Here is a 19,210-nt window from a genome sequence, read left to right as displayed (position 1 = left end):
AATTTCAATGACTTTCTTAACTGGTAGTGGTCTGGTGCAACTTCTGTGAAGTTGGAAATTTGGCAAAAGCCCTACAAATTATAAATGCATAAATACACTTTGATTCTTCTTTCAACAATTTATTTTACCCATAAATTTTCACATGTGAAATACCACAAGTTATTCATTAAAGAATTATTTGAAATAGCATAGCAAGAAAGTAAAAGTAACCTAATGACTTGGTTTTAGGGAACTGTTTAAAAAAAAAAAAAACAAAAATTACAGTACCTTCATAGAATGGAATGATATGCAACCATATCAAAACAAATGAGGATGCAATACTCATGCTATGTTTTCTATACCAACATGGAAATACCACCAACACGTATTTCATTAAAATAAGCAAAGGAGGGGCACCTGGGTGGCTCAGTCAGTTGAGTGTCTGGCTTCAGCTCAGGTCATGATCTCACAGTTTGTGAGTTTGAGCCCCGCGTCAGGCTCTGTGCTGACAGCTTGGAGCCTGGAGCCTACTTCGGATTCTGTGTCTACCTCTCTCTGCCCCTCCCCCCGCCTCAAAAATAAACATTAAAAAATGTTTTAAAAAGTAAAAAGCAAAGGAAATAAAAATGTACAGAATGTATCTATCTGTAACTTTTTAAGGGAAGTAGGAGTGGGGCAGTGTCTATTTGCTTATATATGCACAAAACATTTCTTGAAGAACTCACAAGAAATGAGTATTATTAGTTCCCCCAGGGAAGAGAAAAAATGACTGAAAGAACAGAAGTAGAAAGGAATTCTCACGGTATACTCTTATACACCACTAGAGTTTTAAACCGTATGAATACAATCACTTTTCCAAAGACATTAATTTTTCAAAATATATTCCTTGAATCTAAAATCTTCTTATTTTGAATTTTAGAAACATTAGTTAGACTTATGCTTTTATCCATAAGTTTTCTAAACATGATGGCAAACTGTTTCTGAAGATGTTGAAGAGCACACAAAATGAAAAACAAAATGTGATATAATTCATTTTGCTTTCAAACTGACCTCAATTCATAAAACTGGCCCCTTTTACAGCTATCATTTGTGACTAATTAGTTATCAATCCACTCAGTCACGTCATCCCAAGCCAACATATCCTCATCTGAAATTAAACAGTTTCAAGAAAGACTGTGTAATGCCTACCTGAAACGCAGATACACTTACTAAAACCACAACATTCCCTTGATCAAGAGTCTGAAAATCCTACCATTAAAAATGCTAGCCTGACAGGATTCCTTAAGCACTCCTATGCCAGTCTACACTTCCTCTGTATGCTTATAATCATTTGATAATTAAGCTTTACAACACATGGTAATATAAAATTCAAGCATCTAAGCAGTTTCCATTATTTATCCATTCAATGGAAATGTGTAATAGGTAAAAGAGAAGTACTGAAGTGGACGTCTATATGCTGAAATGAGACAATAGAAAAACAGTGAAAAAAGCAAAATGTTAGGCAGTAGATAAAGCACACCTTCATTGAGGCAAAACAGTTTTAAAAGTAAAGAAAGGAGGGGCGCCTGGATAGCTCAGTCAGTTAAGCACCTGACTTCGACTCAGGTCATGATCTGTGGTTCATGGGTTCGAGCCCCACGTAGGGATCTTGTGCTGACAACTCAGAGCCTGGAGCCTGCTTCGGATTCTGTGTCTCCCTCTCTCTGCGCCTCCCCTCCTCATGCTCTCTTTCTCAAAAAATAAACATTAAAAGAAAAAAAAAAGTAAAGGGTGTGTTTTATGCTTACATATGCAGAAAAACTTCTAAATATTCAAGATACTGATAATAGTCTTTGTCTTGTAGGAAAGATTTGAGTGAATGGTTTAGGAAGGAAATTGAGGGACACCCAGGTGGCTCAGTCAGTTAAGCATCTGACTCTTGATTTCAGCTCAGGTCATGATCTCATGGTTTGCAAGTTCATGCCTGGCACTGGGCTCTGCACTGACAGCGTGAAGCCTGCTTGGGATTCTCTCTCTCTTCCCCTCCCTGCCTCTCTCTCCCTCTCTCTCAAAATAAACTTTAAAAAAAATAATAAAGAAAGAAGGAAATTTAGTTTTTACCACTAAAAAGGGTCAAAGTTTAAAACAGTTGACCGCATTAACTTAAAAATATATATTTAAAATTAAGAGTCCCGTTTCCATTAAAAATAACTCACTTCTTTGAAGATTCTTTAATAATATTAATCGTAAGAACCTTTTAGTGCCTACATAAATTAGCAACTTCATTAGCTTCACTCTATTTTCACTAATACATGTATTCTTGATGAACCTAAATGCTTCTGCTGAGCAAACAGGAGCACTTAACATCATGGGATGAGTATCAACAGTGTTTAAAAAAAGATCTATATAATATGAACTAGAAGGAGGAAGCTTCCCTAAAAGTACAGTGAATCGTTTTTTCTTTCCCTCAAGCAAAGGATAGTTCACTAAAACTAACAATTATTCTTATAAGCCAGGCCCTTTGAATTTTGGGGCAGACTGCTTATTTCTTTTCATTTCAGAATATTAGCTAACTAAAGAAAACATTAAAACTACAAAAATGGATTGGGGAAGGGTTAATGGCCAGCATCTCATCATCATAATGGTTCACATTTTGGCATCTTTCCTTCATGTCATATTCTTTAAAAAAATTTTTTTTTAATTTTTATTTATTTTTGAGAGAGACCGAGAGAAGGCTTGAGTGGGGGAGGGGTAGAGAGAGAGGGAGACACAGAATACGAAGCATGCTCCAGGCTCCGAGCTGTCGGCCCACAGCCCAATGCAGGGCTCAAACCCACGGACGGTGAGATCATGACCTGAGCCGAAGTCGGACGCCCAACTGACTGAGCCACCCAGGCACCCCGTTCATGTCATGTTCTATGTATAAAGAAAGGAATTACATTTCCAAAGATGAAGAGATACTGTTATATACTGTAGATAATATCACCAATGTTATATACGTATTACATACATTATGTGTTTCAATTAACATGTTAAACACATTCTTCTATCACAGCTTATGTAACCATCCCCAAAACTTACTTAAGTTTCTGTCCAAGTTATGCATGCACATCTTTTTGAATCAAATTTTATCCATATTTGAGATTATTTCCTTATTACAGGTTCCCAGAAATGGCAGAGTAAAAAGATCAAACTCTTCAAAGTGGTCTTCCAGTAAGTCAAGCAATACAGACTGCCACCAGCAATGCATCAACATATCTGTTTCACCTCACCAATACTGTATAAATATTCTTATTTTTCACCTTTCAAATAAACTATTTCGACTTCAATTTTACAGATTTATTCATATTTTCAATATATACCAGGACACATCTCCATGTAAAATACAACAGAGTCTCAGTGAAATGTCAACTACACCCAAAACTAGGAAAAGCTTACCTGAAACGCTATAAGATAGCACAATGCAGCCAGTTCAGAGAGAGCTCGCCATTGCAGATCACTATGCTGACCCATCTTCAAAAGCAGAGAACCAGCATGCATGTAGAAATGCCCTTTTACTTCTAAGAAAGTAGTTGAGAGTTCATCATTTCCACCCACACAAGATTTCACAGACTGAAGAGCACTATCAAAACTGTAATATTAAATTATTAAACAGGTATTAAACCTATTGCATTGTGAATAATCACGGTTTCATGACTTAATTAAAAATTAACAAAGGAATTTATTTCAAGCTTCATCTTTCACATTCAAACTAATAATCCTTTCTCTATTTTATAAATCATGAATCATCTAGTGTTTGTTTTTATTCAACATACTTTCTATACTTCAAGCTTAGCCTCGAGAATATCTTATTCCAAACAGTTATTGCCAGCCCTCCAATCACAGAAAAGCTACAAATCAGAAGATAAGATTACTGGGGCACCTGGGTGGCTCAGCTGGTTAAGCATCTGACTCTTGGTTTCAGCTCAGGTCATGATCTCACAGTTTCATAGGTTCAAACCCCGCATCAGATTCCATGCTGACAGTGCAGAGCCTGCTTGGGATTCTCCCCCTCTCTCTGCCCTTCCCCCACTTGTGCTGTCTCTGCCTCTCTCAAAACAAATAAATGAACTTAAAAAAAAAAAAAAGATAAGATTACTGTCCATGGTGTATGTTCCATAACTGACCAGCACAAAACTGGAAAACTAAAATATTTTCCAGTTTCTCCTAGATCATATGGTTTCACTATTTAATTCAAAGGTGGAATTTCTCAAATTAGACATGCCATTTTCAAATTACAAGTAAATAACTGATAAGATATTTGGGATAACTACAGGCTTAAATTGAATTTCTATTATTTGTAAATGTACTAATTAGTGTTTCTAAATTCAAATGGCCCTCAGCATCCTCACTTTGTAAGAAAAGCAACACTTGATGGGGCGCCTGGGTGGCGCAGTCGGTTAAGCGTCCGACTTCAGCCAGGTCACGATCTCGCGGTCCGGGAGTTCGAGCCCCGCGTCAGGCTCTGGGCTGATGGCTCAGAGCCTGGAGCCTGTTTCCGATTCTGTGTCTCCCTCTCTCTCTGCCCCTCCCCCGTTCACGCTCTGTCTCTCTCTGTCCCAAAAATAAATAAACGTTGGGGGAAAAAAAAAAAAAAAAAAAAGAAAAGCAACACTTGATAGAAATGTGAAGCATGATTTCTAAATAGGTTATAACAAGTAAGTTCCAGGAACCCCCTGGTTTCTCAAGACCCTTTCAGGGTATCCATGAAGTTCATATTATTTTTTTAAGTTTTATTTATTTTGGGGGGTTAAGGGGCAGAGAGAGAGAGAGAATCCCAAGTAGGTTCTGCACTGTCAGTGTGAAGCCCAATGTGAGGCTCGACCCATGAATCCTGAGATCATGACCAGAGCCAAAACCAAGAGCCAGATGCTTAACTGACTGAGCCACCCAAGTGCCCCAAATTTAAATTATTTATAGTACTACTAAGAAATTGTCTTTTTCACCCTCATGTTCTAAGGTGATCAAAAATGTTTGAGTATATAACCCATATAAAAGAAAACATCCTAAATATTTTCTAAAATAATCTGAAAGTTGAAGTGTTTTGGATACCACCCTTACTCGCCACTTAGAACACTAAGAAATTCTACAAGAAACTACTGTATCCCCTAACATCAGATGGGGAACAAAAACTACTTTTCAAGCAAATGCACAATCTATACCAGAGACTGACAAACTACTTCTATAAAGGGCCACATACTAATATGGCTGTGCAGGCATATAATCTCTGTCACAGCTGCTCAACTCCAACACTGCCATATGTAGGCAGCCACAGATAATACATAACAAGAGGCACAGCTGTGTTCCAATAAAAGCATATTTACAAAACCAGGCAGTGAGCCATATCTGGCTTAGAAGCTCTGGTCAACCCCTGCTCTCAACTAACATTCTCATACAAATCCAAGTGATGTTTTTGTTCAATGAAATTTATTTTAATAAATGGAGATATGATCCTGAGAATCAAAATTTAGGAAAACAGAAAAATCATACATTATATTTTAGTTATCTTGTTTCTAAGCAAAAACATTAAAAGTTTTCTGAAATGTTGGGGATACTAAATGCTTCTACTAAAACATCTGACAGATGGAAGTCTATTTTGATTTTCACTCAAGATTATATATCATTTTTGAAATAAAATACGAAATAGCAGAACATTCATTTGCAGGACTACTAAGCATGCCAAAATTGGATACATAACTATAATAATGTAATCAAGTCTGTACAGTAACACAGTTCTCTAAAAAATCAAAGTCATACAAAACCAATTATAATATCCCCAAAAAAGACGTAAGAGAGTTATGGTATTAACTATCACCCCTGGGTATTTTATAGAAATAGTGACCCAGTAAAGATGGTTAGACCAGTGAACTGAATCACTACAAAAAGAAAATCTACAATTGACACCAAAGTACTTTCCTTAAGTCGACATACCTTTCCAATAATTCTCTACTTTCTTGCACATCTCTGGTAGAGAGCGTAAGAAGCATAAGGTTAGCATAGGCCAGAAGTAGATCTTTACTGGCACTTTGCCAGCTACTTTTATCAGACTCCAAACACTGTGAAGATTCCATATATTCCTGTTTTGTAGAAAAAACACTCAATTACAAAGCTTTACCAAGCATTGTAAAATTAGTTTTATGTCTAGTTTTAGGTCTATCAACGCTTTTGCCCATCCTTATACTCATTAAACCACTGATTTTTACATCAACCTATGAAAACACCAAAAGCATATATATTTATTGCATTTATCTCTCCAATCTACCCATTATAAAACTGAAATCATCCTAGTAAAAATTTCATTTTAGAGTTGCTATACATAAATGGAAGAAATTTAAGTCTCAGAGAGCACCGCTAAAATACAAAAGAATGTATAGTAATTATCTACATAGAAGCATAGAGACCCAAGAGTTTTTACCTACCTTAAGGGTCTGTACAACACATGAATTCCATTGTAAACTTGAACGCAAAGTTATGTTTTTCTCTGCCTCATGGCAGTGGGCCACAGCATCCTTCAATCTTTTATTTGAGCGATATAGCTCTACTAGTCGGATGTTTACATAGACATCATCAGGTCTTGCATAAAGTTCTGACTGAATCAAATCAAAAAGTTTATTCCATCCATCTTCACCTTTGCAATCTAAAAGCTGTTCCTATTAAAAAAAAAAATCAATGATTTAGAGAAATGCCTGTGCACGTTTAAGCACATCATGGTTCCTATGAACACCATTCCACTGTGTATGGCTTTAGTAAATTATCACAACTAGTACCATCCTATATATCCCAACTCTCATGGAAGAAAGCTGCTCCCAGCCAGAAGCTAAACCTCAAGAAACTTAGGTGGAGAGAAACATCTGGGATTACATAATAGCAATGGTTGCCCACATAAACCTCACAGATGGCCAGGACTATTGCCCCACATCCCTGTACATCCCAGTCACCACTAGAAGCCTAGCTTTCCTGTCAATCCTCATACCAAGGTCCTTATCCTCTAACTGTTCTGCACCTCCATAATCTGACTCAATCCCCTATCCACTCTGCTCCCATTTTAAAGCTTCTATTCTGCTATCTTCTCAGAGTCCTCACCATCTAGCCTTAACTAAATGGAGTATTACCTTGAGATAACCCCCATTACTTCTCTGCCATGGTAGCCTTTTCTCTGTTAGCCTATATACAAGTAGAGGAGGTACAGTTAGTGACCTACTCACCTCCAAATCATATATCCCCCCACACACGTTTATAATCCTGTCTTCCAAAAGATATGCTATCTAATTCTTCCACTCATTCCTCATGAGCAGCTGGAATACAACACTCTTCCTCCATTCCTAATAGCCAACTAGTATCAGCAATTGAAAGATGAGCAAAGATATACAAAGCCTGGCTACTCGGTTCTTTAATTACCTCATCTCCATGGCTTTGCTCTACACTCCAGCCTCAGCCATCCATTGAGCACTGACTTGGGTCTTCAAAGTCTGTATTTTGGTCACACTGGTTAGATCACTATACCCCTCTTATTCTTTCACCTCACTGTGGGCACACATACCCTCACTGCCACATATATTTGTCTCTACCACATGGAAAGAAAGCTGTCTTCAATACACTGATATCACCAAGTTTTAATTTTCTACAAAACACATATTTTCCTTCTCTGTCAAACTAAAATGCCATAATCCCTAATATTCATAATCACTGCTTGCTCACAGATGCCCTCAATTAATTCCCTCTACCCTTCCTTAGAAGAACCCTACTATCTGCTTCCTTTGAGCCTTATATACTAACAGTTGAGCAGTAGGGGACAGGACATTTGGGAATTTGGGGAAATCACAACCAGGCTAACTGACTTTCATAACCTCGAGACTCCAAACCGGTAGTGCCTAGAACAAAACTCTACTTGACCTCTAACAGATTCACTTTCTCCATTCTCTGAAAAGGTTACTTCAGAGGTACCTGGGTGGCTCAGTTGGTTAAACATGAGTTCAAGCCCTCTGTTGTTGAGCTCTATGCTGCCAGTGTGAAGCCTGCTTGGGACTCTGTCTCCTTCTCTCTCTGCCCCTTGCCTGATCTTTTTCTCAAAATAAATACATAAACATTAAAAAAAAAAATCTGTAAGTAAAAGATCAATACCTTCATGGCTGCTTTTCAAAAACTCTACTCTCATATCCAAGAGAAAAAGCCCTCTCACCAATATTTTCATTCATTAAACAAATGCCAAAAAACTACTTACCTTAGTTAAGTCTTAAATTTTAGAAAAAATAGAATTGCATTTCAAGCTCAAAAAAATGGGGGAAAATCTGATATAAGAAAGGTTTAGCTTTAGACAACAGTGTCTTTAAAGTTACTAAAGAAAATCACCATCCTTCAGAAGCAGCTCATTTTTCTTTTTTTACAATACAAGAAAAATAAACTCCTACCAATATATATGTTCCTTAATGTTAATGTCATCAAATAAATTGGATTGTCAAGGCCAATAAGGAAATTATATTTCAGGCATAACACAAAGACAATAAGGTAAAGAAATCTACACACTTGGACCTGACATTTTAGATTAATATTTAAAACCCAGCTGCTTATTATAGGAAGAGGAAAACAATGTTACTAGTTTATCTCTAGGGTTGTTTTTATATTTTTTTAATTTTTTTAATTTTTATATTTATTTTGAGAGAGAGAAAGTGTGTGCAAGTGGGGCGGGGAGAGAGAGAGAGAGAGAGAGAGAGAGAGAGAAGAGGAGAGGAGAGGAGAGGAGAGAGGAGAGAGAGAATCCCAAGCGGGGTCCACACTGTCAGCATGGAGCCGAATGTGGCGCTCAAATTCACCAACTGTGAAATCATGACCTGAGCAGAAACCAAGAGGCGGACACTTAACCAACTGAGCCACCAGGTGTCCTGGAGTTTTTTAAATACTTTAGATTCTAAAATCTGTACACAGTTGTTCATATGAGGTAAAAGCCAAAAACTGGAAACAACCAAAATATCCATCAAAAGTAAATGGTTAAGGGTGCCTGGGAGGCTTGGTCAGTTAAGCATCCGACTTCAGCTCAGGTCATGATCTCGCGATTTGGGAGTTCGAACCCCACGTCGGGCTCGGTGCTGACAGCTCAGAGCCTAGAGCCTGCTTCCAGATTCTGTGTCTCCCTCTCTCTCTGCCTCTCCCCTACTCATGCTCTGTCTCTCTCTCTCTCTCAAAAATAAATGTTTAAAAAAAAAAAGTAAATGGTTAACCTGTGGAATATATCCACACACAAAATACTCAGCAATAATAAAAAGAACAAACTACTGATACACCCAACTTGGATGGATCTCAAGGACATTACATTCAATGAAAAAAAACTGACCTCATAAGACTATATAATGCATGATTCCATTTATATAACATTTTGAATTACAAATTTATAAATATGGAGAACAGATAGTAACTGCCAGAGTTAAGGATGATGGGAAGGAGAGGGGTGGGTAGAACCATAAAAGGTGAAGCTTGAGGGAGATCTTTATGATGATGTAGCAGTTCTGTACTTTTAATTGCAGTAGTGGTTACACCAATCCTTACATGTGACAAAATGAAAAAGAACTATACATGCACATTGTACCAATGTCAAATTCCTGATTTTGATATTATACTATAGTTACATAACACATAACCAGTGCAGAAAGCTGGGTGAAGTATACATAAAACCTCTCCGTACAATCTTTGCAATTTTCCTGTTGAAAACAAATTATTTCAAAATAAATTCTATCAAAAATATGTATAATGGGGCGTGACGGAACTATTAAAAACAATATACAATTGACCCTTGAACAATACAAGTTTGAAATGCACAGGGGTCCACTTACATGTGGATTTATTTTCAAAAGTAACAGTATAGTACTATACATATATTTTCTCTTCCTTATAATTTTCTTAAAATTTTCAATTTATTTCAATCGTAAGAATACAGTATGTAATACATATAGCATACAAAATATGTGTTAATTGACTGTTTATATTACCAGTAAGGCTTCCTTCCAGTCAACGGTAGACTGTTAATAAAGTTTTTAGGGAGTCAAAAGTTATATGCAGAGATGCCCAGCTGGCTCAGTCAACAGAATATGCAACTCTTAATCTCAGGGTTGTGAGTTTAAGTCCCATGTTGGGTGCAGAGATTACTTGAAAAGATAAAATCTTAGAAAAAAAAAGCTGCATGCAGATTTTCGACTGCATAAAGTGGGGGGGAATCATGGCCCCCAGCCCCCATATCGTTCAAGGGTTAACTACACACTTAAAATGTTTGCCTAACAAATTTGTAAAGACTTGCTCCACAAGAGTTACTTAAGTAAACTACATTTACTCAGTAAAAAATAACAATTAGAATTGGTCAATACATTAGCAAGAACTTCCTATTATTTTTAGTAATTATCTGTAACATACTAGAGAAACTACCTTTTTTCTTTTGCTTGAAACATCACTATCCCATAACATAACACAATCCTTTTTTTCCTAAAGATTTTATTTTTAAGTAATCTCTACACCCAACGTGGGGCTCAAACTCACAACCCTGAGATCAAGAGTCACACGCTCTACCAACTGAGCTAGCAAGGTACCCCAATTCCTTCCATTTTTAGGTAATAGTTCTTAAAAAGCTTTACAATAGGGCGCCTGGGTGGCTCGGTCGGTTGAGCGTCTGGCTTCTGCTCAGGTCATGATCTCGTGGTCTGTGAGTTCGAGCCCTGCGTCGGGTTCTGTGCTGACAGCTCAGAGTCTGGAGCCTGCTTCAGATTCCGTGTCCCCCTCTCTCTCTGCCCCTCCTCCACTCATGCTCTGTCTCTCTCTGTCTCAGAAATAAACATTAAAAAAAAAAAAGGCTTTAAAATAACACTAACCTGTCATTCTTTTCACCCAATAAAGCAAAATTTTCTATCAGACCTCAATTTAAGTCTTAGCTCTGCCATGTAGCTACAAAACTGTAAAATCCCTAAAATATTATCATTTCATAAGGGTAAATGAGATACCACTTGTAAAACATAATAGTATCTTAAAAAAACAGCGTATGCTCAGAAAGGTTTTGAAGAAAAAAAAATTTGTTCTGCCATTTTTTACAGATATGACATATAACTCTGTATTAGTTTAAGGTGCACAATACAATGATTTGAGACATGTATATAGTGAAATGATTTCCACAGTAAGTTTAATTAATATCCATCACTTCACATGGTTATAAATTATTTTTTTCTTGTGATGAAAACTTTTAAGATCTACTTGCTCCCTTCACAGCTTTCACATATACAATATGGTGTGGTTAACACTAGTCACGATGTTATCCATCATATCCCTGGAACTTATTTTACACACAGAAGTTTGCACCTTTTGACCACCTTCATCCATTTTCCATCAACTCCTACACCTACTGGTTTAAAGTTTGCTACTGAAAAGTCACTTAAACTCCAAATATCAGAAATGGTTGTGACTTAAGTTTTCCCTGACTGCTTTATTTTTTTAAGTTTATTTATTTTGACAGAAAGTATGAGGGAGAGAGGAATAGAAAGAAAGGGAAAGAGAGAATCCCCAGCAGGCTCCACAATGTCAGCACAGAGCCTGACACAGGGCTTGAGAATATGACCTGAGCCCCAAATCAAGAGTCAGATGCTTAACCAAATGAGCCACCCAGGCACGTCCCCAACTGCTTTTATTATGATTTGTTTTATTCAGTTTTTTACCTTTAGTTTATAAATTGCAGGACTTCCTGGGAAAAGTTTAGCTGCTCTTTCAACCCAATATTTTGCTCTTCCATCAGTAACATCATTTTTACAAAGCAATTCTGCAATCTTCAACACAAGATCTTTTTGTGTTGGGTTTAATTCCACTGAACGCTGATATCAGAAAAGAAATAATAAAATTAGTACGATTCCTAAGGTACCTACACTCACCTATAAAAGCTAAAAAGTTATTATTGTCCACACTAAAAACTTTTCTAAATGACAATGTGTTACTTAAAAATTGTTAAAATTAAAGTGCCTTGGAATTTTTTTGCAGATGAATTAAATAAAAATTATGTTTTTATTAGGTAAATATCAAAAAAAAAAAAGAAAATCACTTATAAGAACAGCATTTCTGACCATGTTAGACTTAGAATTTATAGGTGTTAATCTTTTACAAGTGCTAACTTCTTAATGATTAAATTACAGTGTACATTGGGCCAAATAATTTAAAATCTGTTCTAATCTGTATTGCTTAATAGTACTATGATACCAACGCTTATTTTCATGTCATCCATAAAATATATTTGAATTTATTATATAAACTACGCTGAGCATATGTGTGGTGGTGCAAAGGCTATATTTTAATCTTAACAGTTTACCTTATAACATTCAACAGCCTTGTCTATATTTTCCTCAACTTCATAAAGAAGACCAAGAAATCTGTGAGCTTTGGGATCCCTTTCTTGCACATTAATATATGTAGATATATATCTGTATAAAAATAACAATATAAAAATAAATAATCTTTAAATTTTCACATTCAGAACTCTATGTAAATACTAACCAAAGAGAACATCTTAAACCAAAGCAACCAGTAAACTAATTGACATTGTTATTCTAATTATTGCCTACCACTATTTATTTACAGTAGAATATGCAGACAACTCAAAAGTATCCATAAGAATAAACACAAACATACATACAAAAGTGACAATAAATTCATTCTACCATTAAATACTACATTTACCAAATGTTTTTTCTAATGCTACTCACACATAAGAAATGAATGCATAAATTGCTTTTTCTTCCTGATATTTTGGTAAAGCACTTAAAGGGTTTTACATAGGAAGCAGAAAATGATTATAGTAAATATTTTTAAAGTATCATAATGCAAAATACTAAGAGTAACAACTTCCCAAATAACAACCAAGAGAATGTATTTACCTTTTTTTTTTTTTTTTTTGTTAAAGTAATCTCTACACCCAATGTGGGGCTCGAACTCACGACCCAAAGATCAAGAGTTGCATGCTCTACTGAGTGAGCCAGCCAGGGTGCCCCAAGAATGTACTATTCACCTTCTAAATAAAAAAATAATATCTAACAGTACTGTTCCCATCTAAAATAGAACAGAGGAAAACTTACTAAATAAACTAGTAAATGTAGGTAATTTCCATTTCTTACATCAAGTAACAGCTAAAAAATAAGTTAAACATCTTCAAGGCTCAGTGAGTATTATCTAAGAGAAGTTAGACCAAAGACCAAATCTGAAGGAAAAAGTGTCACATTAATAAGGAACAGTATTGACAGCCCCATTGCTGTTAAATAAAGGTGTTATCATTTTCCTTACTTAATAGCATTTCCATCTTCCCATTAATGCTTTAACCTGCCTGCCTTCCCTTCTAATTTCCTGCCTTAAGCCACTCCCAATCTATCACCAACCTTCTTTGCCTTACAGATGAGACAAAGCTTCAGAGTGTTACCTACTGAATCAATTAAAGATCTTTTATAGAAGCTATTCATTCTCCTGCCCAGAAATCACAGTTTAATTTTATATTCATTGGTAATTTTCAAACTGATTAAATAGGTATCTAACCAGAAAGAAATTAAAAATAAACACGGTTCTCTTTTATTCCTTAGAAGTGTTTTAAGCCTAATGATTTCTTGTCCTGAGTATAAACAAGCAGCAGGCATGCAGAAAATACTCATTCTAGGCTCAATCTCCATGGAATTGAGGCTAGTTCTTTATAACAGTCTGAAGTGATCGAATACTTTATTTCCAGGACATGGAAGAAGAAGAACTGCTAAAACATCATGTTTTCAGCCATTTCAAGTAAGAATACAAGGGGAAAAATTGATTTTAGAAAACTAAAGTATGTTTACAGTTTGGTACTTACTTTTTAGCAAGATCGTATTCTTTTACTTCATAGTACAGCTTTGCAAAATAGAATCCCTTCATTGACTTCTAAAAAAAAAAAAATTAAGAGTTTTTACTTTTCATATTTTGAACTTAAAAATTTGTCCTAATGAGATTAATATTAATATATTTGATTTCTGTTCACCTAAAAGGTAGGAAAAAAACTGCCTGTAGAAATGCATACATATTGTAAAAGTCATGACTCCATGTTTTATAATTCTCATCATAAAACAAAAAATAAATTTAAAAAACAGCAAAACAAAAGACGATGTCAGAAATTAAGAATTTATTACCAGGAAGAAACCTGAAAACCATGTAGTGCCACTCTCTCACTTTAAAGGTAACTAAACCGACAGAAACCTGTTTTCTTAAGGAAGGTGAGGTATACTAGAAACCTCTCTTCTCTGGTCATATGTAAGCCTTTATGGGGAAAAATAAGCAGGTACTTCCATTCCAGTAAGGCACCAGGGACTCTCTGGTCCAGGTACTGTTATCTCTACAGATCACTATTTTACCCTCAAGGAATTAAAAAGGCAGAAATAAAAGTTGAATTCTTCCAGTAATAAGCCAAGTCCACATGCTGGCTCTTTTATTCCCAAGTTTAAAATGCTGGGACACACCAGATAATGTTGTACACACATGATAAAAGAGTACACAGCCATCAAACACCTAATCTTTGAAAACTATACAAGGACACAGGAAAAAAAAAATCAATATATTAAGTGAAGAAGTCTACTACAAGGCAGTATGTTTTCATTTATTCTTTTTATTCTAAAAAATGCAGATTTAGGATTTGTTCGCTATGCCTACTATTATTCACCAGGCACTGTTCCAGGCACTGGGGAACCAGTAGTACACAAAAACATCAGTCGTCACGAAGCCTGCATTTTAGGAGTGGTGACAAGCAAACTGCTATCCATACAGGAGCAAAACAGAGTGCTATTTTGTACTATTTCATCTATTATTTACAGTATGTCACATTTTAAACAAAGCTAAAATCAGTATTCATCTCACAAATCACAGAATCCTAACTAACATTGTGCCCATTTAGTTGTTTCTTCTTTCCTAGTTGGTAACAGTGCTGGGGCACAAATAGATTCTATAGATTTTATAGATAAAAAATTCTATAGAATTTATAGATTCTATAAAGTAAGAGAGAGACAGAATTGTCAGAAAAGGTCTCATCAAGGAGATATTTGATCAGATACCTGAAGTGATGTGGTTATCTAGGGCAGACTAGGCAGCACCTCAATTACAATAATTTAATCCCCACTGTTTACTATGTTTCAACTTTTCCTTTTCAATAAAACCTACAAAAAATACTCTTAAATCACATTCATCTTCTTAAATTACTCTTCTCATGACTTCAAAGATACCAGGCTCTCTAGTTTGACTTCTACCTTAGTAGCACTCCTTCTCAGGCTCTTCCTCACAAACTTCCCCTAGTCCTAAACCCTCTACCCTTTCAGGAGAGCTCATCTGCAACATATACTGAATCTCACCTATGACCACTGATATGTTGACTATAAAATATAGACCTTTGGCTCTCATTTTTCCTGAGCTCTAAACTTATGTGCAAAATATAAAATATCATCACCAAAACCTGTCAGTTCTATGTTATCTCAATCTACTAGTTTTTCTTTCTTTCTTTTTTTTTTTTAATTTGAGAGAGAAAGAGAGAACAAGGGGGGGTGGTGGGGGGAGAAGGACAGAAGGAGACAGAACTCCAAGCAGGCTCCACACTCAGCACAGAGCCTAACATGGGGCTCAATCCCACAACCCTGGGATCATGACCTGAGCCGAAATCAAGAGTCAGATGGTAACCATCTAAGCCACCCACGCGCCCCTCAATCCATCCATTTTTCTACAGCTCTGTTGCTATCACCGAAGTCTAAGCCTGCTATGATCTCTCTCTAGGACTTCTGAAAAAGTCCTAATTCGTTCCTGCTTCCTTGTATATATTTTTCCTCCCATCTAATTCATTCACCAAAGGGGTATAATTTCAAACATAAGACAATTCATGTTATGCCTTTGCTTAAAACTTAAAATCCTGCCATGGCTTCCAATTATACTTTGAAAATGCCCAAATCTCTCACCAAAGACTAGCATGATATGGCCCCTATCCAGCTCTTTACTTCAACTTTACTTCATCTGGCCTTTGCATACTATAGTTTAATTTTAGCCAATGACTAAAACCAGAATGCATCTCTCTAATGGGGGCAGCCCTAAGGAATGTTTTAAACAATCTGGCCAACAGCAGGCATTAATGTGATATGATTTCCATCCAGTGTTTTCAATGTCATAGAAATTCAATGAATGTATGTAAATGAAAAAGAAACTATAATTCCCTTAAAGTAGACCAATGCCTCATCATCTAAATAAACACACACATGAATGAACAAACAAGATTCTCACTATCCTAATTAAACCACAACTAAGGGGAAATAAGTTTCAGAGAATCACCTGGCCCTCCAAAAAAACAAAAACAAAAAAAAATCACTCTATTGGGCATGACTCCAGTCTGGCACAGTGAAACAACGAGAAGTGTAGAATAAGAGGGAGGCCACCTGTGCCACTCACCTCCCTCTCACCTCCCCTGTACACGTTGGGGAAGCAGGGCTGGGTCCAGTATATCTGTCAAAAACATAACACAGGTATCCTTAGCTGAGTAAAGAGAGCAAACTCCAGTGAAGCAAAAGGGGGAAAAAAAGAAAAAAAAAACTACATTTTCAGTAGGAATACAGACCCAGAAAGTGGAGTCTCTGAATCCTTCTGATCTTTTTCAGTTTTGAGGAGATGTTGGAAAAGTTACCATACTAACTTTGGGCAACCAAACCCTCAGAAATCTCACCGTTTGGTCCCTGATATCACTTCTTCCTATCTTCGTGAAGCAGAAGTCACCTATCACTGTATTGTTCACTCACTAAGAGAACTAGGTTTATTGAGATCTTCACCCAACACGAGCTGAGTTTAGACCTTAAGGAGACAAACTGATTTGACTCTGATGACAATGGGTTGTTTACATAATAATCTGCTCAGTACAAAGAGGAGCCACAGTTCAGACATCAACTGCCTGCATGAGCTTACCAGATGAGCAACTAAGACATATGAGGTTCTGACTAAACACTTACAGAATCACATCTAGGCAGGACAACACAGCGGCACAGTTGTGGTTCAGACAATTCTGGACAGCACTCTCCCACTGTCTTCCCTGACTGAAGTACACCTTCTTCATTATTTCTCACAAAATCCTGTTTATTTCCTTCACTGAATTCATACAGGTCATAATTATTTTTGGTATTATGGGTGTCTATCCCTCAAAACTGTAAGGCTCCACTAAGGTAAGGCCCCTGTGGCTTGTCCACCACCATGGAACCAAGAATATTAACTGGCAGGTGTCACATATTCACGATTTACTGAAATACACATAAATTTGTGTACCCCTGATTATTTCCTAATAAATTCCTAAAAACTAAATAACTAGTTCAAAGAATATAAATATTTGAACCGTTTGCTATACTGCCAATTTTCCCTAAAGTGTCTACCTATTTACTTCCCTACTCAGTATTTGAATGCCTAAGTCAGAGTGCATATTCTTCAAAATTAATTTTTCCCATTTCTTCAGTCATCACTAATTTGGTAAGTAGAAGAGGTATGACTAAGTCAACCTGGTATTTCTCTGATTAAGAAGATCAGTTTCTAATATTCACACTGAAATATTTATAGTATCAGTTCGCTGCTAACATACTTTAGCCATTCTCAACTTTGAAAGGGCAGAGAAAAGATTATCTCACTAATTTTTAAAGAGTTCTTAAAACCCTTAATGGTTCTTAAACCATACTGACATTTGAGGGCTTTTTACAAAGCTTTCCCAGATTGCCACCTTTAATTCAGTGTTTAATGTGTTTGTGAAATAAAGCTTCAACTTGTATGCAGTAAAAACTATCTTTGCTGTTCATTTTTTTCAAATTATATGGTAAAAAGGTCTTTCTCATATGAGATTAATACTCATCTATATTTTCTTTCAGTTTCTCTAAAATTACTTTTAAGTCTAAAACTTAATTTGGTCAATAATACAGGCTAAAGCCCAATTTTTTTAAATAAGTTATTAAACCAAAAAAATTCATTAAGTGGCAACTGTTCAAGTAACATCTACTAAATGATCCATATGATCCATATTTTCTCCACTGCTTTGGAATGTCACTTAGCAATGCCACAAAAGTCTTCTGTTATAGCACCTTAACTTAATAAAACCCCTTTCCCAGGACTCCTGGGTGACTCAGTCAGTTGAGTATCCAACTTCAGCTCAGGTCATGATCTCACATTTCATGAGTTCGAGCCCAATATTGGGCTCACTGTTGTCAGCACAGAGGCCGGTTCAGATCCCCTGTCTCCCAATCTCTCTGCCCCTTCCCTGCTTGAGCTCTCTCAAACTAATTAATTAATTAATTAAACATCGCTCACAAATGGGGGAGGGACAGAGAGAGACAGAATCCAAAAAAGGATCCAAGCTCTGAGCTGTTAGCACAGCGCCCGATGTATGGCTCAAACTCACAAACTGCAAGATTATGACCTGAGCCAAAGTCAAATGCTTAACACCCAGGCGAGGCCCCCAAGCAGTTTTTTCAACTCATAAAAGTATATATACAAATTTTCTATTTGGATATCACACTCTTTCTTCTCTTAAGGAACCAATACTGCTAAATCATTTTTGTTTTTTCTTCTTAATGTTTATTTCGGGGGGGGAGGGGAGGAGGGAAGAGAGAGAGAAAGAGAATTTGAGTGGGGGAGGGGCAGGGAGAAAAGGAGACAGAGAATCCAAAGTAGGCTCCGCGCTGTCAGCTGTCAGCACAAAGACAGACGTGGGGCTTGAATCCACCCACCGTGAGATCATGATCTGAGCTGAAGTTGGACACTCAACCGACTGAGCCACTCAGGTGTCCCAAAATCATTTTCAAAGAGCCTAACAAAGTGAGGGAAGAAACACGGCAATGACAGAACATGGATGTGGACAGTTATTAGGACAAAGAACATGAATGTGTTTTTCATGCTAAGGAAAAACTGCCAGTTGAGAATTTGAATGAAAAAGGAGAAATCAGGGCTCAGAAAGCTGAAAGGGATGAGAACAAAAAAAAAAAGGCGTCAGGGAGGAATGTTGAAGAGGAAATATACAGAGACTCATAAATATGGAAAACAAACTGAGGGTTACTGGAAGGGTTGTGGGGGGGATGGGCTAAGTAGGTAAGGGGAACTAAGGCATCTACTCCTGAAATCATTGTTGTACTATATGCTAACTAATTTGGATGTAAATTTTAAAAAATAAAAAATAAAATTAAAAAAAAAGAGGAAATAT

General features: G+C 36.5%; 1 protein-coding gene across 2 annotated transcripts in view; it reads right to left on the bottom strand.

Moving 5' to 3' along the window:
* LOC112868976 (E3 SUMO-protein ligase RanBP2) overlaps positions 1-19,210 on the bottom strand; it is an 82,704-nt gene that overhangs the window by 44,014 nt on the left and 19,480 nt on the right. For both annotated transcript variants that reach the window (XM_086701483.1, XM_086701484.1), the window contains exons 2-7: positions 13,838-13,905; positions 12,323-12,434; positions 11,682-11,834; positions 6,417-6,647; positions 5,929-6,074; positions 3,397-3,589 (exon numbers count right to left, since the gene is read on the bottom strand). In XM_086701483.1, coding sequence (XP_086557609.1) covers positions 3,397-3,589; positions 5,929-6,074; positions 6,417-6,647; positions 11,682-11,834; positions 12,323-12,434; positions 13,838-13,905 — 903 coding nt within the window. The remainder of the gene's footprint in view (positions 1-3,396; positions 3,590-5,928; positions 6,075-6,416; positions 6,648-11,681; positions 11,835-12,322; positions 12,435-13,837; positions 13,906-19,210) is intronic.

Source organism: Puma concolor, chromosome A3 (assembly GCF_028749965.1).
Source record: "Puma concolor isolate L17-30 chromosome A3, mPumCon1.1.hap2, whole genome shotgun sequence".
In the NCBI taxonomy this organism is placed as follows: Eukaryota; Metazoa; Chordata; class Mammalia; order Carnivora; family Felidae; genus Puma; species Puma concolor.
Note: the sequence above shows the minus strand (reverse complement) of the source record. Positions and strands in the feature narration are given on the sequence as shown.